The 25,339-nt window shown below is 34.7% G+C and overlaps 1 protein-coding gene across 1 annotated transcript in view; it reads left to right on the forward strand.

Moving 5' to 3' along the window:
- KIF6 (kinesin family member 6) overlaps nt 1–25,339 on the forward strand; it is a 192,307-nt gene that overhangs the window by 56,278 nt on the left and 110,690 nt on the right. Inside the window, 4 exon segments of the mRNA XM_052806418.1 lie at nt 4,299–4,505; nt 11,440–11,583; nt 12,538–12,624; nt 16,530–16,633. Coding sequence (XP_052662378.1) covers nt 4,299–4,505; nt 11,440–11,583; nt 12,538–12,624; nt 16,530–16,633 — 542 coding nt within the window.

Here is a 25,339-nt window from a genome sequence, read left to right on the forward strand (position 1 = left end):
TAATTCACTTATACAGGGAAATCATGTTCTGATATCTAAATATTTTGAATCAAAGAAGAAAAGATTCCACTGGAACTGTATAAACTGCCAAGTGGAGATGGTTTGCAATATGGGCTGAATGACTGCATTTATCACCTGTTAAATCTTTTTGTCCCAGCTGTCCTGAACTCTTTTCTGTATTTTCTCTGTCTGAGTGTATTTGGCAGCCGTAATCAACACGTTATTCTTCCAGATAGTAGCAGCTTCTGTTAGTCTAATGGTAATTTTCAAACAGCTTTTCATATGTTTTTCTCCTATTTAAGAAACTTTCTCCTTCTTAGGTCCTCAATTATTAAGAACTTTATTTAGACCAGTAGCATCCTAATTCTGGGTATTATTCTTAGTGAAAACAACATTTATAATAGCAGCTGCAACAAATAAAGGATTTGGGAAATACATAAATTCTTGTATAAGGAGGAACTCCTGCAGTGTTTTGTTGTTTTAAGATAGATAACAATTAGCTTAAGATGGATAACTTAGGCTCCAGCAAGTTTTTGGACCTTTCATGACCTTGTATTCCTTGACAGAAACATCTGACTTGGATGCTTCTTGCAATATGTCTGTGCTGCAGGTTCTCATTTAAGTAGAAACCAACTTCTTGCAAACATTGTGTGAATAGATGTAATGGTTTAAGTCACAAAGCTTCTATACAGTTTATTTAATTTCAGCACAGGTATATTCTGGTCCTGGAGAAAAAGGAGACGGGGTTGTATGGCTTGAAATATCTCTTGTACATATCTTCCAAGATCAAAAAAACCACTGATGCTTTACCAAATCATGATCTTGAAAGAAATGTTACTGAATTCCTCCTTTACCATGCCACAAATTGGCAGCAACAGATGACCTGACATTAATTCCTTTGTAGTGTTCGTGTGATATCACAAAGCATCTGAAGTCTGCTTATGTGGTTTATGATGTCACAGAATTCCTGGAAAAAATTATTTCTTTATAAGTAACTGCAGCTCATCAGTTGTTCTATATATAACTTTCACAAGAGCAACCATCTGCTGAGAGCCAGGCCACTCCCCTCTTTCTTTTTTTTTTTTTCCTTCATCACATCAAATTAGCATGAGGATGATTTCATATACATATGGTTTGAATACTGCTAACAAAGCGAGAATGAACTCTGAAAGCCACTAAAGGAACCTTTTAGTAGGCTCTGAGACACTGTCCAGAAAATTTTGTTTGTTTGTTTTCAGTTTTCAAACTTTCTGAACAGCTGAATGTTGATACTCCGAAGTTGCATATGTAAGATAGCAAAAAACCAAACAACAACAAAAAAGGCTTATTTTTGGATGGAAGATGCTGACAAGTTGTCATTTCTGTTGCTGTGTGCTTTGCATCTACTTGTGTGGTAAAAGTAGCAAAGCATGGGGGATTATGGCTGCAATTAACATGTCACAATCACATCCCATTTAATAGTTTAAATTTTTATTACTTTATGCTTCCTGTAAGAGTTCTAATAGAGCTTTCTGTATATGGGAACTGCAAAGTGGAGGTAGAATCATATTGTAAAAAGGAGTATTGGTGTATTGATTAAAGCTTGGTTCTACTCTGAAGGACTTTATAAAAATAGCAATTACATGAAAAAAGAAGTTGTGGAGAGAAAAGAAATGGAATTTCTGATGACTAGTCCAGCAGAATCTGTTTGGAACATGCAAAAACAAGTTGTGGCTAGCATATTGCTATAGGCAATAAAGACCTAATAGGCCAAATATTGCCCTGAGCTTTTGGAACTCAGAGTCCTGAAATTACTTTTATGTTTAAATTTTTTTTGCCTCTGTTGGGGTTAAACAGGTGTGACTAAAAGCACATTTTGAAATACATGAGGTTTTGCTGCATAGTGAAACTTAAGTTTGCTTAAGAATGCTTATTCTGAAGTATGATGATTTCTTCTGCTTCTTTCATAGCAACCTTTATTTGTGCTTCCTATCTAGACCTGTATTGATATTCGATCTGGCTTAGACTTGTCTGCAGTATAGTGTGACCAATGCCATGACTGTAGTACAAAATGTCCTCAGATATCAATTCTGTTGAGGAGAATGTCCTTAAATATTAATTCTGTTGTGGATTTTGAGCTGGAAGAATAAAATATGCAGTCCTGCTTCACAGAGCTGCAAGTAGTAAAATTATAGCTCTCCTAGTAAAATAAGTGAAGCTGGCTCTGATTATTCATGGAATCAGAATTGCTGAATAAAATACATTTTAACAGCATATGACTTTTTCTTAGTATAACTGCATTTTAAGTATGTTTGGGAATATTTTCTTGATTGACAGCTTCCCCGGAGCCTGTTTATTTTCATTCCTGTGCTACAACTCACTGCCCCTTCATTTGTTCAGCTTCACCTCTGAAGATAGCATAGCATGTGACTGCACTCTGATGCTCCGATGCTCATTTCACAGGATTGTGAAATGATCCTTAGAAACCAGGCAGTTAAGCAGAGCCAGTAGCTCGCCTATATTATTCCAAAATTCCTCGTCTGTATAAACTAATGATCAAAACTCCCTCTCCCTCTGAACTTGGCTTTATTAGGTGAAGCAGCCCAAAATAAAATAGTGCTAAGGCTGTAATTTCATTACAGAATTTTCACCAACAACTACAAGCATACGCTATTCCTGCACACAACCTAGTTGTTCGCATGCTGTGTGCTGCCATTTTCAATTATTCTAGCAGAACTGCTTTTTACAGCTGCGCTGTGACTGAATCAGGAAACTGATCCAGGTTAAATATCTATAGTTTGCAGACTTTTTTTTTTTTTTCCTTTTTTTTCTTTGAGCTGGATCAGTTCCCAAAAACAATTCAGTTGTGCTGGCACTATTAAGGCTGGAAAAAAATATTGGGAAATTGAAGGGGAGACAATTCAACCAAGAGGTATAGCTGTTCCTATTATTCCTGGTAAAGGAATATTCAGCTTGCAGTCTTTCTGTTAAGAGCTGTCCTTTCTGGATTAACAAGACAACAGTTTCAACACCTGCAATGAACAGGCTATTTTAACGTCTGGAAAGTTTCATACCAAAGCAGACTATGGAAAAAAAACCAATGTGTTGGTATATCTAGTCTGAATGACAGTGTATGCCTTGATAAATAATTACTCTAGAATAAGAGAGGAATAAAGTATAGACAAGAGATTAATGTACACAATGTAACCAGGATTTTTTTGTCTTCTTTTTAAATGGCTATAAATAAGTATAGATTTAGTTGCTAACTCAATAATATTTATTTATTAATTTATTTCATTGCCCTATTTTTCTGCAAGTCAAGTATTTATGCCCTGATAACAATGTAGTCATACTTGTGTGGCAGTACATCCCGCCCCCCCCATACTATTTGTATGGTATACCTATAATCTCCATATATATTCTAAAGCTTTAGCTGTTTATAAAATAAGGATAATAAGGAATTCTTTTAGTTTTAAGTTTCCAACAACAGCTTGATATAACTAAATGAAAGAGGCTTTATATGCTTAAAGATTTTTTTATATGTTTAACAAAAGAAAGGTACATGTGTGATGGCATGTGAGCATTTGAAATCTAAAATTAAATATCTGAAAGCTGTTTAAAATTTTCTGTTCTGCATTTCAAATATCTTGGGAACACCACTAAAGCCATACTAAAGCTGAGCATCTCTAAAAATTGATCAAGATTTTCCATGTGTCTTGTTAAGGAAGTATGGCCGTAGCTATTCCAAATAAATATATTTAAAGCCAAACCTTTTATGAAAACTCTATCATGCCACATAAAATTCTGATACTGATTTTGCCAAGTTAAATGTTTTCATAAAAGTAATGAAAATGTGAAAGTCTAAAGCCATACAGAAAGTCCTAGTCTTGGTTACACTGGTAGCTATCTAGCCAAAAAAGATTAAAAATGGGCTTACCGATGGGGAAACTGATAACTTCCTGGAGATCAGGAATTAGTAACTTTCCATCTGGTCAAGTCGGCCTTTTCTAGTATTTCTCAGTATTCCTCAGCATAGTAAGGCCAGCTGCTTTGCTGATGTACTCACTGTTAGAGTACCTTGGAACAAAGATAGTTGCTTGGTTGTTTGCACCACAATTTCTCCAGATCAAAGTTATCCAAATATTTGGCCAGAATGTGAGTGCCAGGTAAATGCTTTTGGGTTCTTCTTGCATATTTATTACAGGTGCAACAGCTAAAAAATTTGATAGGTGATTTTAATTCCTAGATTATTGAGCTATAAAAAGGAAAATTTATTTTTTAAATTAACATTGAGGACTCTTCCTTTCTTTTCATTCTAGACACCAATGAATCAAGCCTCAACCCGATCTCACTGCATTTTCACTATTCACATCTCCAGCAAGGAACCTGGATCTGCAACTATCCAACACTCCAAGTTACACCTAGTAGACCTTGCTGGATCAGAGCGTGTTGCAAAGACTGGAGTTGGAGGTCACTTATTGACAGAAGCCAAATATATCAACCTGTCATTACATTATTTGGAACAGGTAAAATTGGAATAGAAAGAAACATTTCTCCCTTTGCTACATTCCTGTTTAGCAATGTGCAATGTTTTGGAAATCTTGATTCCAATATTCAGTTAGTCTTAGGATATTTATTGCAGTTTTTTAAAATGTTTGAGTTGATAGCTCTTCTTTTGAAATAATGTATTTTAATTTAGGAAAAGCTTAACAGTTAAACAGTAAGGTTACAGTAGGCATACAGGGTTGTATTTAAAAAATAGTTTTCTTGTTTTATTTGGAATACTAAAGATATTTACAAGACTGCAGCTGTATTTCTGCTAGAAATGTTTTTTGTGATCTTCTCCCCCTTCCACAGCTGGGATCAGGATGTGTCACTCAAGAATAATTGAACCTAAGTGATGGGTTTTTATTTGGTTCAGGCATTGTAATATGTAAAATTGTAAAAAATGTGACTCTTCAATCTCTTTGAGACAGGAGTTACCTTTGTTAATGTATTTATGGAGTAACTACCATAATTGGTTTTATACCAATAAGACTCATAGATGCAACTGCAATAATAATAATAATTAATAATAAAAATAATAATAATCTCCACAAACCTTTATCATTCAGCTGTTGTTACTGAAAAAGGTTTAGCCTGTTGATTTAAGGTATACTAAAATACCTATCCTTCTTTCAATGTTGCTTTTTATTTTTCCTCTTTGGAAAAAGCAAATATTGAGAAAGTAGATTAATCCTGACTGATCTTACTAAATTTTTTTTAAAAAGAAACAAAGAATGAGTTTAGATAGCAGTGGTGACTGGAGACTTTGAAGATGAAGCATTCCAGTAGAAAGGTTTGGTTAACAAATGATGATGATTGTTATTATTAACAACAATAATAATAATTATTATTGGGGGTTTTTTATTATTTTTTCTCCATTGATCTGATATAATCATTTTCCCTTCATGACTAGAGAAATAAGATGTTGCATCTAGGATCCTTGTAATTTTTGTGAATGTGATGGTGGAGGTTGTTCGCACTCACTAATATCTTCTTTTGTAGTATCTCTTCTGTTCTTTCCACCAGGTTTATAGGCATTGTCTGTATTCCATAGCATTCCTTCCTTTCAGGTATTTCTTTTTGGCTTAGTATTTGTGGCATTGCTAAAAGACATTTATGCTTATTTATAAAACCTTAGTGCATGTTACACTTACGTCTCCTGATCTCCTGTGATATTTTGTATTCTAATGCCATAGAACACCAAGCAAGGGTAAGAAACACTTGGCAATCAATGAAATCTCTCTTGTGGATGCTGTGCTGTTAAGTTGCAATTGTTGAATATTTTCAAGTGTGGATTTCAGACCTCACACCTGTAAGAGAAATGAAGTTCTTCCTAAAATTGAATACATAATGTTGTTTTCATAGTACAGCAAACACTGTTCCTGTTGCCAGAAATTTGTTACGTTTTTTTTAATTCTGCTGGAGAATACAGTATTTTTTCCTAAGGCTTCTTTAAAAATTTTTATATACAACAATAGCAGGTCTGTGAGGCTGTCATTCAGTGGGAGAAATAAGGGGGATTGAGAGGGAGAGGAGAAAAAAAAAATGCTTAACTCTAAAATTCAGATTTGTCCCTTTTAATTTCTACTGCAGTATATGCATTATTTAGTAAAATGTGCAGTTAAGGAAATCCATTAAAACAGAAAATTTTGTGGGTGTCTGTATGTGAAAATTCTTTAAAATTATGATTAGGAAATATAACTGATTGTTCCAGTTACTGGGAAGAATATTTTTCATTTTTGTATTGTGTGTTTTTCTGTTAATAAGAACAAATCTCTTAGATTTCATTTAATCTATGATCACAGATATTTAATCTGTCAAAAGAAGAAGCTTAAGGCACAGCAGGTGGCAGTCAGTCATTTACTATTACACTGAATTTTTTTCATACCCACCATTTGTTTAAATTTTACCTTGAAGAAAAATGTCTGTATTTCAGTTGTACTCATGGGAAGTGATAAGGCTAAGTGATTCTAAAATGAACCTCTTCAGAATCATACAAATTATATTTAGGATCCTTCTTATTTACTGTATGATTTTTATGTATTTATAATGCAACACTGCATGAGCTTCTGTGAGCTTGAATTTAATCTGTGTAGTGTGTTTTGAGATACTCAAGGTTGAAGTGGTGTAGAAGCATAAAATATTGAAGTTTTGTCATGCAACTTTTAACTCCTATTTTAGAATAAATGCAGTTGGAGATAAGCACTTTGGGTTCTGTCTGGGATTGTGTATCATTCGTTAATAGAAATGTTTTCTAATACTGAATAAAAGACCACTGAAAACAGTAAAAAATTTCTTTTTGTTCGGTGGGAATTGGGCCATTCAACCCTGACCTTGCAGGGACTAATATTGAAGTACAAGGATTCCTCAAAGTCAGCTTATTTACATGCTCAACTATTTAGTTATCTATGGGTGGTTTAGTGTTGTGTTATGCCATTTCTAAACACCTTGCGTAATAAAGTAGTCATGTAAAATGATTTGTGTCAAGATGACAATGGGAACACAGTTCTGTGTTATCACTCTTGATCTGCTCGTTAAATATCCACTATGCATTAAAAAAATCTTCAAATAAATCAACTGCACTTTTTCTCCAAGTGGCCTATATGTCTAGAGACAAATGAAGATGAGATAGTGTCATGCAGGTGATCTACAATGGCAGTAGGGACAATTCAATTTTAGTGTCCACAGCAATTAGATGCTAGTTTTTGTTGTCCGTAAGATGTAGTAGCATGTTCTGGAATTACAACTGCATTTTTTTGTGTGTGTGTAGATATTCCCCTCTGATACACAACATAGGGTATCCTGGGCCAAATTTTGAGTTACAAATTAAGTGATACAGACATATGATTTGACACTATAGTGAAATTAGAACTGTATGTATTTGCCCAAAATTATAGAATACAATGTTCCCACTGCTTTGATGAATATGCCTGTTAACTGTCATTTAACGCATGATCCATTTAGGGAATGCAGAAAGATTTTATTGGTTAGTGAATGATTGCTACCCACACCTACCAAATTTTTTGCTAATAAAATTTGAAATCACTGCCAGCCATTAAAGGCTAGATTTACTCACATCCTATAGAAAAGGTAATTTTCTGGTTTTGTTGTTTCCTAATTAACATATACAGACATTAGAGTAACAGAAAAAACAGGAACTTTTTAATAATATAAAGTGAAATACATGCATTTGTTTCTAATTAGCAAATTGTGATTTTTTGGAAGAATTATTTCCAGCAAGACCTGTAGTATATACTGGAGAAAAGCGTATGTTGTCCAAAAAGTAAGAATGCTTGTAATTAGCTGCAAGACACCAGCAATAGAGTTTGGATTTTTTGCTGTAAGGACCAGAGCTTAAGCTGATAAACTCTACTACAAATGGGAGGTGGGATGGGAGACTTAATTGACAGAAATCTGAAGAGTGGGGTGGTGTGGGCAGAAATCTGGAAGGATTCTCAAAATGGATCAAAGGCAATGTCAGAGGTCTTGTGATTGCAGATGAACAGGAGAAAAAAAAGGAGACCTCTGGAGCAGGCATATGGCTTCAGAGCATGTGGTACACTAAACTGCAAGATGCAGATGTAGCTGATAGCTCTGTACCTGCAACTGATGCACCCCCAAATCCTCATGTCCTGAGGATGCTCTGAGAACATGTCCTGGCTGCCTGTTGGCATGAGGTACTGGTGCAAATCTATTCCCTATGCGAAGTTACTTCTTGCACAAAGGATGTGGACAGGAACAGGGACTCTTGGGCACACTTCAGATCATATCATAACCACTTGTGAGCCTCATACCTTCCTTTATACTTAACAATATTTCCAAATGTTTCAGTGAAGTTATTTGTGAGTGATTGTACCTGCTCTATGCTATTATGTTTCATATAGGATGCTATTTTACAAAAAGTGACAATATTTCTGACAGCTTCAACGCTTAAAAAATTAATTAGGTCTTAAAGTGGTTTGTTTGACCCACTCAAAATGAAACTTTATAACTTAAATTATGCTGATTCGAATCAGCATATTACAGTCCTGGTTCAGTAATATTATTAAGGTCTTTTAAGCTTAGACCAAACAGTATTTAAAAAAAAAACCAAAACACAAAAACCCAAACCCCCAAAAACCCAAACCCCAAACGTTTTTTTATATCAACAGCATAACAACACCTTATTTTTGACCATGTAAAAATGGTTGGCTGTTAGAAGATCCAGGCTCAGATCCTGTACAGGTGGTCTCTGTCACTTTGTGAAGGAACATAATTTCCCTCTCCTTCAGATTTCTCCTCTTTCTATTCCAGGTTCCTTGATTGGATTGTAAAGATAGATTTTGTGATTTAGGTGAGGTTTTACTAAACGGGCTCAAACCCATCATCTTCTGTGTTATGTGACTGTCACATGACAGTACAGTGGCTTCTGCATCATGGCAGCTGGTCACATAGTTTTTCAGTGCCGGTGTGTGGGGGTTCAAATTCTACCTGGGCTACAGAACTTCCCACTTCCCACATGAACTTCAGAAAAAATGAACTTCTCTGTAACACAGTTCCCATTTTTAATGGAAATAACATATCTTCCTTCTGGCTCTTTTCCCATTTTGTCTATTGAGATTGTACTCTCTGTGTGGCAGAGACTGGGAATGTGCTTATTAATGTGTACGCTAGACTACTATGAGGTTTCTATGCAATATTATAAACTAACAGAGTTATAGCATATTTCCATCTAGCAAGTTGTAATAGATGAGATTTGAAAACCTTGATCCAGGAATGGGTTTCCAGATTCCTTTATGTATTGGCTTTGTGTGGCAAGGTTTTGGTAGCGGGGGGAAGTTACCGGGGTGGCTTCTATAAGAAGCTGCTGGAAGCTTCCCCTGTGTCCGACAGAGCCAATACCAGCTGGCTCTGAGACGGACACACCGCCGGCCAAGGCCAAGCCAATCAGCGATAGTGGTAACGCCTCTGTGATAACATTTTTAAGAAGGAAAAAAAAGTTGGGACGGACGGAAACGGCAGCCGGAGAGAGGAGTGAGAACATGTAAGAGAAACAACCCTGCGGACACCAAGGTCAGTGAAGAAGGAGGGGGAGGAGATGCTCCAGGCGCCAGAGCAGAGATTCCCCTGCAGCCCGTGGTGAAGACCATGGTGAGGCAGGCTGTCGCCCTGCAGTCCATGGAGGTCCATGGTGGAGCAGATATCCACCTGCAGCCCGTGGAGGACCCCACGCCGGAGCAGGTGGGTTCCCGAAGGAGGCTGTGACCCCGTGGGAAGCCCATGCTGGAGCAGTCTCCTGGCAGGACCTGCGGATCTGTGGAGAGAGGAGCCCACAGAGCAGGTTTTCTGGCAGGACTTGTGACCCCATGGGGGACCCACGCTGGAGTAGTGTGCTCCTGAAGGACTGCACGCAGTGGAAAGGACCCATGCTGGAGCAGTTCGTGAAGAACTGCAGCCCGTAGGAAGGACCCACATTGGAGAAGTTCGTGGAGGACTGTCTCCCGCGGGAGGGACCCCACGCTGGAGCAGGGGAAGAGTGTGATGAGTCCTCCCCCTGAGGAGGATGAAGCGGCAGAAAATAACATGTGATGAACTGACCGTAAACCCCATTCCCCGTCCCCCTGTGCCACTGGGGGGGTTGGTAGCGAATCTGGGAGTGAAGTTGTGCCCGGGAAGAAGGGAGGGGTGGAGGGAAGGTGTTTTGAGATTTGGTTTTATCTCTCATTACCCTACTCTGGTTGATTTGTAATAAATTGAGTTAATTTTCCCCAAGCTGAGTCTGTTTTGCCTGTGATGGTAATTGGTGAGTGATCTCTCCTGTCCTTATCTCGACCCACAAGCTCTTTGTTATATTTTCTCTCCCCTGTCCAGCTGAGGAGGGGGAGTGATAGAATGGCTCTGGTGGGCACCTGGCATCCAGCCAGGGTCAACCCACCACACTTTACAAGATGGTAATTTTCATATCATGTATTCATCCCTCTCAGGGTTGCCAGTGTAAGATTTATAGTAATAAGAAATTTTAACTGTCTGAAGACTGTTAAGAGAAACTAGTGCCAACAAAAAAGTTGCTACTAAATTTTCTAAAATAAAAATTTTCTTAAGTGCAAGGTAAACAAAATATATGCTGGTGCGTAACATTTATTAAAGGAAAAACAACTCCTAATTATTTAGGATAGCTTGCACAACTCATATAGCTATACTTTTTCAGTACAGTTCTTGGCCAGGTAACAGTTCAAATCTTTTATATCACAACAGATCATGGGGTAATCTAGCTTTTTATTTAATAATAATTAGGTCCCATAATGTAAACAGCTGAGAAGGGAAACTGAGAATAGTAGGTGTACCGTTTCCTTTTTGGCCAAGGCATATATATTCTAAACTGAATTATTTATTTCCAGCAGTACATTGTAATCATGCACCCTTTTATTTGTGTTTTACTTTTCAAGACATTTCTCAGAAATAAATGTATTGACTCCTCTAAGAACCACGTGCTTTAAGAATGTGTGATTTTTAAAAGCATGCTTTAGCAAATATTAAGGAAGTTTTTACTTGAATACTATCCATACTTTATTATTATGATAGAACAAATATGAATAAGATTTTCAGTAAGTTCCTGTGTCTCAGGAAAGTCTGTGGTTTTTAGTTTATCGTGTTCAGTTTCCATGTTGCTGAGAGGCTGTAAAGCTATGTTATGATAAAATTAAATTTATTTGGTCTATCAGGTCCAGCTCCTACAATGACATATAAACACACAGAAATTTAAGTTGAAATTATTTCAATAAAATGAGTGGTTTTGCAGCTAACTGTGTGCATAAGTGTAGTTTTGTTATATCAGAAGTTTAGGTTCCTGAGCAGATTGGTTTTGTTCTTTTTGTGTGTCAAGCATTAATAGACATGTAAATTTAAAAGTCTTTTCCATTTTTACTATTGTTTCAGGTAATAATTGCCCTTGCAGAGAAAAAACGATCCCATATTCCTTACCGAAACTCTATGATGACCTCAGTGCTAAGAGACAGCCTGGGAGGAAACTGCGTGACTACCATGATAGCAACGCTCTCTATAGACAAAAGAAACATAGATGTATGTTATTTCTATCTATTTTCAACAAAAATGTTTTCACTTCTCTAAAGATCCTGTACTTTTGAGTTTTATTAGACTTTACAATTCAAGTGTGTATGCTTTTATTCTTACCCTTACAAAAAACCATTTTAACTTTGTTTCCAGGAAGTAGTTTTATCAGTGGAAATTGCGGTAAGATGTAGACAAATCCTTTAGGAAATGTACTTTTCTCTAAGTAATCTCAAGTCAAGGAGCTTGCACCTAGTAATGAACTATATATTGTTTCTAAATTTACTGTTTTCCTGATGAATAAATCTTTGAGTTATGAAAATGCATTTCCAAGGAATTTTCCACAGGACATACTGGTAAGATCTATAAGTCGATTATGGATCACACTGAAAGCCTTGGCAGAACTTCTGTAGACTTCTTTGGAGTTGAGATTTCATTGAGTATATTAGACAACTGGAGAGTTCACTGGGGGAGAGAGGGAACTGGGTGGGGTGACTTGGGATTTTTTGAAATTTTCAAATACTTTTATCTCCCTTCACTGCACTGGAATTATACGTAGTGATGTTTTCTTCTCTTTGTCTACCAAAAGGGCTGTAGTGTTTATGAAAGGGCTGTAGTGAATGGAGCTACATCTGGCTTAAGTTTTTACCTTCTGAGTAGTGTGGCTTTCTTATCCTTTAGGGCCAGCTGGGAACTCATTTGAAATGGAGTTGATCAGGGGATTGACTGGGTCAATAAAATATGTACTATAATTTTACAGTTTTGTCAGTCAGTCATTAATATGCTAACCTAATTTCCCTTGAATATTGTTGTTCGGGAATATGAAATAATAGATTATTTCTGTAAAGTATACAAAAAATAGAAACTTAGTTTGATGACTTCATTAACAGTCTGTTCTACTTACTTGGTGCAAAGCTAACTGAAGTTTTTCTTTTTTGTCTCTTTCTTTTTTTTTTTTTCTTCCAGGAATCTATAGCAACCTGCAGATTTGCACAGCGAGTTGGTCTTATTAAGAATGAAGCAGTTCTTAATGAAGAAATTGACCCCAGATTGGTGAGAGTTGTATGGGGGCAGAGGGAAAGAGATTGCTTGTTTTAGGTTTTAATAATCAATAGCAGTCAAACAGATGTTGAGGATTTTATACTGAATCATCCCATTAAATTGTTTTTTAGATGCAAGTTCCAGTTTTTTCTATAAAGTAACTACTATTTTTATTTTTTTCTTTTGGACATAATTATAATTAAATGGACCTTTATAAAACCTCTAAAAGCTTTCTTAGCTCTTAAGGCATCTGAGGAGCAATGGTCACTTTCATTATCATCTTTGTGTTACTTCTTTTAGGGTGTTAGTTTCTAAATCATAGTCACAGATAAATGGATGTCCCTAAAATGCTTACAAAATCTACTAAGATTACTAGTCACTTGAAGGCACGCTGCTGTACTGAAAGTTCGTGTATTAAAAAGCTAAGAAACATACAGATACAGTCCTTCCTTGAGACTGGTCCGAGGAATGTTTTGGCTAGGAAGAACAAACTCTGTAAAGCTACCATTAAGAAAAAAGGAAGACAAGTAAATGAGATGAAATAGGATTTCCACACTAAAGCATTAGGCTGATGTTCATATCCCAAAGAGCAGCAAAGGAGCTCTGCAGAATGGATTCTTTTTAGTATTTGTTTAGTCTTTCCTTTGAAAGATTTTGTATGCCTCTAGTTTGTTACATACCAGATTTGTTTGAAGATGTGCTCTGTAATTATAACTACTATATTAAGAGGCTTTTGTTAGTTTATTTGATGTAATTTTCTGCATTACCTGGAAAATTTATTTCCTTTGTAAATATTAAGTACACCTATTAACGACTGAGTAATTCAACATAGTACTGCAGATAATGATAGTTACTGGATCAGCTGGGTTGCATGCTGTATATCAAAGATGTTTTCTGGTATGGGAAGTGTTTGACTGAGGTTACGCTGGGCATGCCAAAGCGACATATATGGATATAATGAAGAAAGAACTATGGATGCATTTCAGCATACCCTCTGTCTCTGTGACAGAGACATCAGATGAAAAATAAGTTAAGATTAAGCTATTATATTATTCTGTTTATATATAAACAGACAATATTTAAAACATAATTTTTGACAACATAATTATATATTAGAACTGAGTTTTCCATCTCTAAAGAATATAAAATCTGAATTAAATATTCTAATTTCAATGGTCCTGTATGTTTTTTGATATACTAATCGCATTATCATTCTTTTTAATGAGCAATATTATTACTGTATTTCTAAATTTCTCATGATTAATTTATAATTACAAGTTTTATGTATTTTGTTCTCATATAACCTTCTGAACTGGCTAGGAAATGCTTTCCCCTTGAATGCTAGACTGCAGAATGCTAGATTATATAACATAAGAAGCATTTGTTGTCTAAAAATTGGGGGAATAGATGGTTGATTATTTCATTCATTGTTATTTGATGTTAATTAACATATTTCAGTTACTGTTAATGATTATGCTTTTGTTTTCTCTTGTCCTTGAAGTTCAAAGGGAATAGGAGATTCTTGTCAGGTTTTCTGCTGTTTTTCTTTTTTTATTACTATATTATTTATCTTTGTTTCCAAACAATTTCTAACAGTAACAGCATCACAAAACAAACAAACAAACAAACAAAAGGGACAAAAAATAAACCCAGTAGGCACTGAACAACTTCTTCATTTCTGTCTGTCTGTCCTTTTTTTTTTTCCTATGTAGGCTTTATAGTAGCAAATCATGCAAAAAATTTCCTCCATGGCCACAGAAGCCTTTGATTGAGGTGGAACACATGCAGGCTCCTGAACATTTACTACATCCTGTGGAGCTATACTCCACGAGTTTGGTATGTCTCACTCTGCAGGGTCATTTAGCAAGTAAAGCAAAAGTGGACTCGTGAGAGTTAGAAAACCGTCCTCTCTTGTGGAAAAGGCAGGGGAACACGGGTACCTAGACTTTATATGGCTCTGTGCTCATTGTGGAATTTGTTGCCCATCTTAACTACCTGAAGTATATTCCCAGGGTGCAACCTGATTTGCTAGACTTACAATTTTTTTCATAAAATGAAAAAATGGCATTTATTTGCAGTATAAATACTGCAAATCTGTAAATTGAGTGCACGATTTATAAAGGGAGTGCATAATACCTCTTGATAGATCTAAGTTAAGTCTGACTGTGGCGTTAACTTTACTCTTCGTAATGAAGACTTCCTGACTGTGTATCTTACTAAGAAGATGAACTTGTAGCCATTCTGCTTTTCAAGTGACTTGGCTTTGAACCTGTCTCACTCATGATCAAAGGATTTGGTTTAAACTGAAAACCAAACTACTGGGCCTGAATTAATCTAATCTCCTATGGCATTCATTTAAAAATAGAAATGAAAATATGCTGCTGTAGATTTTTGTTTGTCTTAATAATACTTGAAAATCAGTCTTTTATCCTTATTCTGAAAACAGTATTTCTGTTGTTGTCAGATTGACGTTAATCATGCTAGCAAATTTGAGCATTGAACAGGGACAGTACTATCAGTTCAGCTTTCTGCCATTTTATACTTCAGCCCCAAATTTTATTTTATTGAGTCAGTAATTGGCACAGACTACATTAAAGTGTGGCACCAGAGTGAGGCAACCTAAAATCAGGTTAAAATGTTTGGCCTGCAATATTCTTGAAGCACTCTTGCAGCACCTGTAATTAACAGTTCGCCACCTTAAGATTCTTACTTAAAATATTGTAAGTTAGCCTTTCGTACTTCATAGTACCAAATGTGTTACCAGTGACTTTAGAGTTAAAGGAAATAGTCATGTATGTTTAGAATAATTTGATTTTTAAAGTAAAAATACTCATTCAAAGTTTAGGAAGTCATGGTTAAATTTAAACATTAAAAGAAATACAAATGTCTGAAGGAATTTTAACATCCAGTGAAAAGATGTCATCAATATCAACAATCTTATCTCTAAAAAGTGTGTGCAATCAAGAATGATTAATTCATTTTTCCTTGAAAACATTCTTCTCTTGGAAACTTATTTTGCACATGGAATCAGTGTACTCATATCCATCTAAAAATATCATTGGACTCCTGATACATTTGAGCCCTTATAAGGTGATGCATCATTAAAATGATCAATCAGAAAGTATCCAAGAACTTGTTCATTCATGTTTTAGACTTAGGGATTTGCATATTGTCCCTGCTTTGTAGAATTTGGCCTTGGGAGGCTAATGATTTGTAAAATATGGTTTTATACAGATATTTTTTCTGAAAGTACAGGCTCCAATAATAAGCTATTAGAATTTAAAAATCTAACACTGTTCTCCAAGTCATTTTCTCAATCGGTACTATTCATTAATGCAATTTAATTCCATTATGTAGATTTATACTATTTATTTGTTGTTAGCAACTGGTGCATCCTACAATTATAGTATGCTATAATTCTAATGAGTGGAATATTACATGAAAAAGTTAAGATTAAAATATTAAAATATTGTTTTGGAATTCCTGTTTCTAAAGGGAAGGTAAGAGAAAATCACTTTTGGTGTGTATTTGTCCTTTCTCTAACAAAGACATCAGTTCTATTTTAAATGTGTTTTCATTTCTAACAGGCAAAACTAATGAATCAGAAAGCTCTTTTTATTCCTATGGCAATTTTTTTTCCTCTTTTGCAAATAATCTTTTGGAATTTTTCGGTACAGCCTTGTCTTCTAACACATAGAATTTACTGAGTTTGGAAGACTTTTCTGGTTTTTATAAATGGAAAAGGAAAAAAAGTTCTTGGTATATTTAAGGCATTTAGACTGTTTTTAAAAAAGAGATGTTTAAAAAAAGAGAAAACCCAAGTGTAATATTTCCCTAAACTCAGCCTTCCAGTGCAAAAATCATAAACTAGGTATTAATTTGTAGGTGATATTTTGTTTATGCCTTGCTGTTTGTAGATGATTGTCCAGCTGAAAAAGGAGATCCAGGAGTTGAAGGATGAGCTGGCGCTGGTGACTGGCAAGCAAAGAACGTCAGAGCTTTCACAAGAAGAGCTACTTCGGTAATGGCTTACATTGTTTTCATTTTCTTCTTTTGTGGTGGTACTTTTCATCAGTTTCTTTGTTGGCATAAATATTTAAATTCATCTCAGAGTTTTAAACTTCTCTGAGTGAATAATAAAATGAAGTTAGATGCCAGGTTAGAATGGCAGTTTTCCATGAAAAGCTCTATGAGGCTGCTGGCTCTGTTTTTGCAGCCTCAGCTTTGAGGAAGTGAAGTAAAGTAAACGTAAAGGATGGGAATGCCTGTCACATGCCAGGCAAAAAGAAGTGTTGTATAATAGTGTAGAACAGAAAAACAGTATCTCTCAAAACTGGATATACGATCTGAGTAGAATTCAAGAAATATTCTTTGTGCTGAGAAGTATCCTCCTGCAGTGTTAGTTTGACATAGGCCAAGAGAAATCGTGCATTTCTGATGCACAATTAATCAATGTCTTAAAAGCCAAATATTCAAATTTTTTACTGAGCATGCTATTGAAAATGCATGATTAATTCACGTAAGTGTTGTAACATCTTACAGCTTTTTGTAACAGATCAGTACAGCATGTAAGAACTTTCTATGTGCAACATAGAAATGTTTACTTAGGTCTAAAGGTTCTCAATAACTAAATTCAGTTCCCAGTTTTGAAAAGTTAATTGATTCTGTAAGATGGACCTATTTAATGTCTGTGCCTCATCTGTATAAAGTAAGTAGTAACTGCCTAGAGATTTTGTTTCATTAGTACGTTAATGGTTACTAAGTTGAAGCTGTGAGAATTTTTAGTCTTATTTTAATTTATTTTGGAACTGGTCCAGAAGAAAACTACCAGTGCTAATGATTTCCCCTGACATCCAGGAGATTCTGGAGACATGAGGACAAGCTGCTACCTTGAACCTTGATTTTCTCATGTAGATTGTTGTCATTATTAATTCTTGGGTTTGATTGTTTTGTTTTGTTGTAATTCAGAAACTAAATGACATCCGTATCAAGGATGAGGAGCTAGATAGCATTATGTATATATTTCTTTTACACCATTAATCTGAGTAATTTTCACCATAGGCAGTTACCAGTATAATCTTCTAAGCAGAAATATCCCCTCAGTTCCTACTGGGTTAATATTTATTTATCATTCTGCCCAAAAGTATGGGAGTCAAATGCACCAAGGACATTACAGGGTAGCACTGGATGTGACAAAATCAAGCCATAGAAAGAAAATTAAAGAAACAACAAGAACAGAGAAGTATCTTTCTTTTTCTTTACATGCAAAATCAAATGCCCTTATTAGCTAGTTTCTTTTTACCCTGACAGAACTAGTCCTTCAGATGTTGAATAGCTCTTAGTGACTTTATTCAGATATAGTTAAATAATCTATATATTCATTTAAAAATGTACTTTCCTAACATTATTGTAAAAATCTGTCATATGAATTTTCCACTGTGGTCTTGTTTGCTGTTTAGTTTGTATAGGGAAACTGGGGTTTTGGAAATCATTTGGGTTTTTTAAGCCACACTCATGAATCTTACTTCCTAAGATTTCCTACCCGACTTTTTGTGATGAAAATGTCAGTCTTATAAATGGGAATGGGTTCGCAGTTCATGACAGTTTTTAATATGAATACGCAAAGGAAAACTAGGAACGTACCATCTGCATATAGCGTACATCTGGGGGGCCTTGTTTCGAAATGTGTGACTAAAAAGGGTATCAGTTGTATGTTTTTCCTTTTTATCTGTATAGCACAATATATAGTGCATTACATTGTCAGAAAAGGTTTCTTCTGACATCATCGCAAGGAATTTTGCATACATTCCTCCAGAAAGAAGCAGGGAGGAGACTTTAATGAGTTTCTACCTGTAATAAGACTCAGAAGATGAAATAACTTTCAAGGACCTCAGCTATATTAGGGCAACTCAAAATTTTAAGTTCCTTAAATTTATCATTTATTTATGTTTACTCAGGCTTATGTAGCACGTGTTCATTGTTTCAGAAGTTCTTTCTTGGAGCAAATGCTCTGCAATTAAAATATAGAACAAAACTTAAGTACTGCTGACTGAGATAGATACAATACTTTTCCTGATTATCAATAATAAACAAGGACCTCAAACAATTAACCTCGTCAGTCATAAATGCCATATAATGGCCTTGTTCAATGATCGTTATTTTTAATATAGACTTAAAATGGAAAAAAGAATTGGATATACGGAGTTTTTTATGGGTAGCATAGTTTCAAGCAGAGAGTAGCAGGTACTGCTAGAGAATAACTGTCATATACATGAGTCAGACTGGTTTATTAATACTATATGCTGTAGTTGAATGGAATGTTGAAAGATAAGTCAATCTTTTTTTAAACAGTTCAAGTGGGGGAAAATATAAAATGTCAGGTTTTATGAGTTTCGCATTTTGATGTGGTTTTGCAAGCAGGGTGTTCACAGGTAAACAACTGATGTGGTCTAAACACCCAAATGAAAGTATAATGAAATGATAGTAAAAAAAGCCACTACTTCAGTGAAAATATCTTTCTGTGGTTTTGCACATGTATATGTTTTGAGCTCGTTTTCATATGGCGATAATATTTGTGACCATGCTGGTTTACATCTGTCTGAGCCTCCTGTCCATAAATGTCCTGAGCATTTATGAAAATCAACAGATAGCATGTACGTGTTCTATCTCCAGTTAGACTCTATCAATGTATAACACAGCAAATCTTTGTGACAATTCTGTTTATTGAGGCTGGCCATCTGAGTTTGGAGCTACTTGTTATCTGGAGAGTTAGTTCACATTAAAGAATAAATATACAAGTGAGTAGTCGAAACAGAAGTATTGACCTGCATGAGGGCTGATAAAATCATAATTTACTATTATTGGAAAATGTCTATGTTGTAGTTTGCATCTAGTTTTGCATCTATAATGAAACCTAAATCATATTACTTATCAGGAGACGTATGGATCAAATTGTTGTGACAGAGAGAAGAGAAAAAGAAACATGGTATAGGTGATAATGCAACATATTGTGTTGCACTTTATTTGGAGTTGGCACCCAAGAATGGTTCTTAGGGGAGTGGTACTGTAGGGGATTCAAGACAGAACAATTTTTTTTTATTTTTTTTTAATTGATGATTTTTAATATGCCAGGGAGGAAATTATAATTAGGGTCATTATGGATTTCAAATAGTATTTAGGCATTTCTGCTTAGTTAGGTTATCTTCTATTTAAACTTAAACTGTATCTCGACATGTATATGTATGTGTGTGTATATATATATATATAACAAATAATCCAAGTTTGCACAGTTCTTTTCAAAATTCTTAAAATTTCAAGGCTTACTGTAATTCATTTTATTACAAATAAGGTAATTAACTAGTAAGGAGAAGTGGTACTAAATATAGTCTCATCAAAAATGGATGTGTTTTAATTCTGATTCTGATTCATCATACACATTTCAAGGGAGATCAGAGCAAAATTAATCTGCTGAAAGCATTCTGTGCCAATATTCTTATTTATTCTTTAATTCTGAACACAGATAATCAAAGTACAAAACATGTCAATGAAAAACTCCATGCACTAAGTACATACTTATTTTGTTGTCTCTGCACAAGTCCTTATCTTAAGCACTTTTCAGTAGAAGATGGTTGCCAAAATGAAATTGGGTCCAGTGGTACATGTGTAGATCCAATAATACTTTTTTAGTCTAATAAAGAGGTTTTGGTAATGCATAGGTTTTTGCTCTCTATGTATGTTACAGGAAATAACTGTTAGTGATTGCCCTGGAAATAAGTATTAATATTATGTTAAAATGATATTTTGTATGTTTCCTGACTTACTAAGTCAAGAAATGCCAAATGTTTCTTACAATAATGAGCTTCATTCCACTTGTTTACTTTCAGGGCATTCCAAGTGAAATCTGTGGGCTATTCTATGCAGTTAAAATTGCTAGATATTTGAAATTAGTACGTGAATAAGCTGTAGTTCATTCTTCATTGTTTTTTCTCACTTAAATCAACGAAGTGTTTTCAGGGATTATTTTTATTATTATTATTCATTTAATGGAAGGAAAAAAACATCTGTCAAATAAGCTTTCCTCATAACCACTACAATGTCACATTGTCATTCACTAAGTTTAAAACAAAATAGAAAACTAATGCTCTTGACTTTTCTTGTGAATACTAAATTATAATACAAAACAACTTATCAGTCCTGTGAATAAAGCTACAGCTGTTTGGAATTCTTACTTCAGAATTCTGTGTTAAACGGTAAGCATTTACATTACTATGTAATTTTTTTAAATTATTTTATTCTCATAAATGTTAAACATACATGCATTCTGCTGCTCTCATTTTGTTTATTTAAAAAGCACAGCATAAAAAATGCAGCTAGACTATATAAGTGGTTCAGAACGTAGTACATAAAATGCTTCCAAAACCTGAATTGCTTGCTTTGGATCTTACCATCTACTTCCTCAGCTGTAAAAGGCTGACCTCTAAATATTTCTTTGAGCTAGAGAATTAGTTTCTTGTTTAGGGGAAAAAAAAAAAAGGAACACTTTGGACTATTTTAAAAAAAACCCAGAAAATAACATCATACGTCCCAAATAGAAGGAAATTGTACTCTCGCAGGCTTCTGTATTATGCTTTAGAATAGAACTAAATGGCTTCTTTTTTTTTTTTTTTTTTGTGAGAAGCATGCCAGAGGTAAAAGGGAGAGTCCTTTTTGTTTGACTCATTTGGGATATTTTTTTTCAGTTGTTATAAATGAGCTCACTAGCAATTTACAAGGTGTGCCCAGAAAGTCAGGATTTCAAATCAAGGTCCTGTGTGCCAGAGCACCCACGCTTCCAGAGCTTTTGCCAGTTGGAATTCTCTAGGAGCAGGACCGGAACTACTGGATTAGCACTTTAATTTACTAATAACTTTACCTTATTTCTTTCAGATACATATATTATTACAGACGCTTCTATTTTTTACCTCAACAGTCATATATTGTTCATCTTACTGAAGTCCTGGATTTCTCATTACTTCTTTCTGTCTTTCATTTTTCTGTTTCAGCATTGTGACATCTGTATGCTATCATGGTATTAACAGTATTGCACTGTTGTATGATATAGAGCTTTAACAGTTACTCATACTTAAGCTGTTGAACAAATGGTTTCATTTACAAAGCAGAGCAAATGTTCTTATTTGCTGATGTCAGTGTTCAATTTCAGTTGCAAGGTGGAAGAAATAGAAGCAGATTACCTTGCCTTATGTCAACACAGCTTTGCTGGCAGTGGATTTGTGTAGATGTTAGCAGACTGACATAAGCCGTGTAGGCAATTTTCAGGAGAAAAGAAGCTACCTTAACTATAAAGTAGTCTTAAAATGTTTCACATTAACTTCTAGCTTAGATGCCTGATTTAGAATGCTATTAAATCAATGTATTTCTCTAGAGGGCATTTTTCTCTTACATGTTATAAAATCTTTAGTGACAGCACAGGAAGTTTAGATTCCTAATGCAGGTACCTAAGCTGGATGCCTGAAGTGTAAATACTTTTCTTTGATCTTGCTATTTTGTTCCAAGGTCACTGAAAGTAGAAAAAAATTCTTGTATTATTTAAACTGATTACCTTTTACATTGAAACTATTGAGACATAATTTAAAGTTATTTCAAAGTTTAGCAACTTTGTTTTACCGGGGGGGGGGGGGGAGGGGAGGAAAAGGAGACTACATACTATGTCCTGTTTCCTAATGTTCAAAAGTATACCAGTCATCTAATGTCACATGGTCTTAAGAAAGGTAATGAAATATAGTATAACTCATATTAGTAAGATATATGGAGAAAAGACAGTATAGCTGAATTTGATTATTTAGATGTTTGAAAAAATCTTGGAGCCAATTTCCAAATATATATGTTCAAAATTCTCTGATCATAACAGCTTTTTGAATCTCACTGAAATTCATTGAATGCTTGGTCAGCTGAGTTGCCTCTGAAAGTACCACTAAATACCTGCTTGCATCTTTTGACACTTTTAATACTTTTTGAAAATCTCTTTCTTCTGAGCTTTTACATCTAATTAATAACCTGTAAGTGACACTTTACACAATTTTTTTCAAAACTACCTGTTTTCTATACTGTAAGAATGTCTTAGTGTTCATCCATATGAGTCCTTTTGACTTCCTTGTGTAGTTTTTATGCTTGTCCTATGTTCTTTATTTCAAGGTCTTGCTACCTTCTCCTTAGAGATATTTATATTTTTCAAATTTTGATAAACTGAAGCTTAGTTTTCTCTTGCTACTTTTAGATATACTCTATTGATTAGAATATGACTACTGTTATGGCCACAAATATTAGCTGACAGTGAGTAGCAGTTCTTTATGCATGTGCTTTTGGTTTGTTATTATATAGTGCTGTCAGAGAAGGAAATCATCTACTCAGCAGGCTACTTTGACATGTTTCTTCTCTGCAAAAAATTTGCATGTGTAATATTAGTGTACGCATTTTTTTCCCTGTATAAGCCAGTCTTGGTCTTTTTATAGTCTGTGCCAAATCCCCTTGCCTTACTGATACAAAGATTTAAATCTGTGTGCATTTCATCATTGGCATGAATGATTTTCAACTGTGTAGAAACTCTTTACATCTGTTTGCCATATTGTAGCGATCTAATTCAGAAGAATCTCCTCACATAGGGAGGTAGCAAAAATGGCTTCGTCCATATGTCTAATAAAAAAGGGGGGGTTATATCTGTAATAGGAGATATATGCTTCTCTACTGTGTAGTGCAAGTGTTTAATGGTAATCATTCACTTGTGTGTATGATACTGTTTGTTTGATTGCTTTACAAAATCAGAAGCCATATTTTCAAAAATTTTACCCTCAAATAAATGAACTTGATACAACTGAAAAAAAAATCCAATTGTTCCATGCCAGCTTGAATTTAGGTAATCTCTTTGGATGCCAGCCTATTGGCTACGTAGAGGCAGTATATAAATCCTAATTGTTGCCTATAGTATTAACAAAATGCACATGGCATTCAAAAATCTATTTGTTTCTACTCATTATCAATAAGGAACAGTGTGCTTTAGCTCTATTATCAGTTATTTTATAAACACTTGGTCCTTGCTGAAAATATTAGAAAATTAGGAATAGAAAGTTAGGAAAAACCATTTGGTCTAACAAACATTTTCATATTACACCAATAAATACCAGCCAACACTCAATATTTATGAAAATCAGTTTATCTCCATACATGTAAATCATTGGTCATATTGCTGTGTTCTCTATTTTCATCTGTTCTTTTTACATTTCTAAATACAAGAACTTAAAATTTTTACTATATCTGTGGCTCTTTGGTTTGGGGTAGTTTTTTTGTTTTGTGAGACGTCACGACTTCCTCTTCAGGAACATTATTGTATTGATAACATTATTCAAATCTTACTCACAACCTTTATTTTCACCATTTAAGAGAATTGTTATCTATGCAGGCTTAAGAGAGACTTGAAAGTTTAAAGGTCATAATATTTGCCTGTGGAAGTATCATAGGATTCACTTCATTATACTGACTCAAAGGGCAGAAGTTTCCCAAATTTTGATATATAATAGAAAGCTTCAAAATCATCTTTAAGAGCTTCAAATTACAGCAGTGGTAAAATTTTGAACATCTGAAGCATTTGTTTTCAAGAATAATTTAGGTTTGTAGTACTTAGCTTTCAGCTGATTTCCAGTGGTATTTCTGAGGCTTTCCAACTCATTATCTGAGGCTTTTAAGAAGTTTAACATTTTGCAGGATCAGTCCTGATATATATATATAAAGTCAGTGGATTAAAAGTTCTGGACTTGTGCATGATTTGTAGATTATCTACACAGTTCACATAATCTAATATTATGTGAATCTCTTGGATAACTTGGTATAATTGCCTGTTTCATGGGTGCACAAATTGAGGTACAAACAAAGGAAGTGAAATGTCCGTGGATTTAAAAATCAGTATTAGTCTTTACATTTCCTTATTCTCATTCAATTTTCTATTGCCTGGCTGTATGAAACAGTCCAATCATTTCTGGACTATTCTTTGTCTTTGAATATTCTACTATGAAAATAAGAAATTGAAAATACTAGGAAATTACTCCAAAGTTTTGGGGGTTTTTTTGTTTGGTTTTTTTAAGGTACTTAATTTGGGAGGAAGGCTGCAATAAAATAAAGACTTGCATATTTTATCAAAGTTCATGCAGACCTGCTTCTGCTTCACTTTACCTCATCAAGGGTATTGTGCTTTGGTGTTTTTTCCTTGGGTTTTTTTTTTTCATGGTTATTTTGTAGTGGCTAGCTAGAGGAATGTCTGACAGAGATGTCAGTTTAGTTTCCATCTGTCTGTCTGACTGACTATGCCATTGAGAATGACTCCTGAGAAGCAGCTAAAAAAAAAATTTTTTTTTTGTTTCTTAAAACACAGTTGCTAGTATAATTCAATGCCATTATTTACAGTCTGGCTTAGAATGCATTTTCAGTTTACAGGATGAAACTGAAGCTCACAGTGAATTTGTAGTATGCAACACTATTATTGCTTGACTTCCTCGTACATACACACGTAAACACTTCAGTATGAAGTGTATTACATTTAGGCTTCTTCATTTCTTTGCAATCAGTAGCAGAAAAGGTATCTTTGTCTTTATTGTCCTGTAATAGATTTTTTCTGTTGTTAGAGCACTGTATAGATATTTAAAGTAGAAAAAAGTGTAAAAATCTTTCAGACTGTAGAAAC

The sequence above is a fragment of the Harpia harpyja genome, chromosome 13 (genome assembly GCF_026419915.1).
Source record: "Harpia harpyja isolate bHarHar1 chromosome 13, bHarHar1 primary haplotype, whole genome shotgun sequence".
NCBI lineage: Eukaryota > Metazoa > Chordata > Aves > Accipitriformes > Accipitridae > Harpia > Harpia harpyja.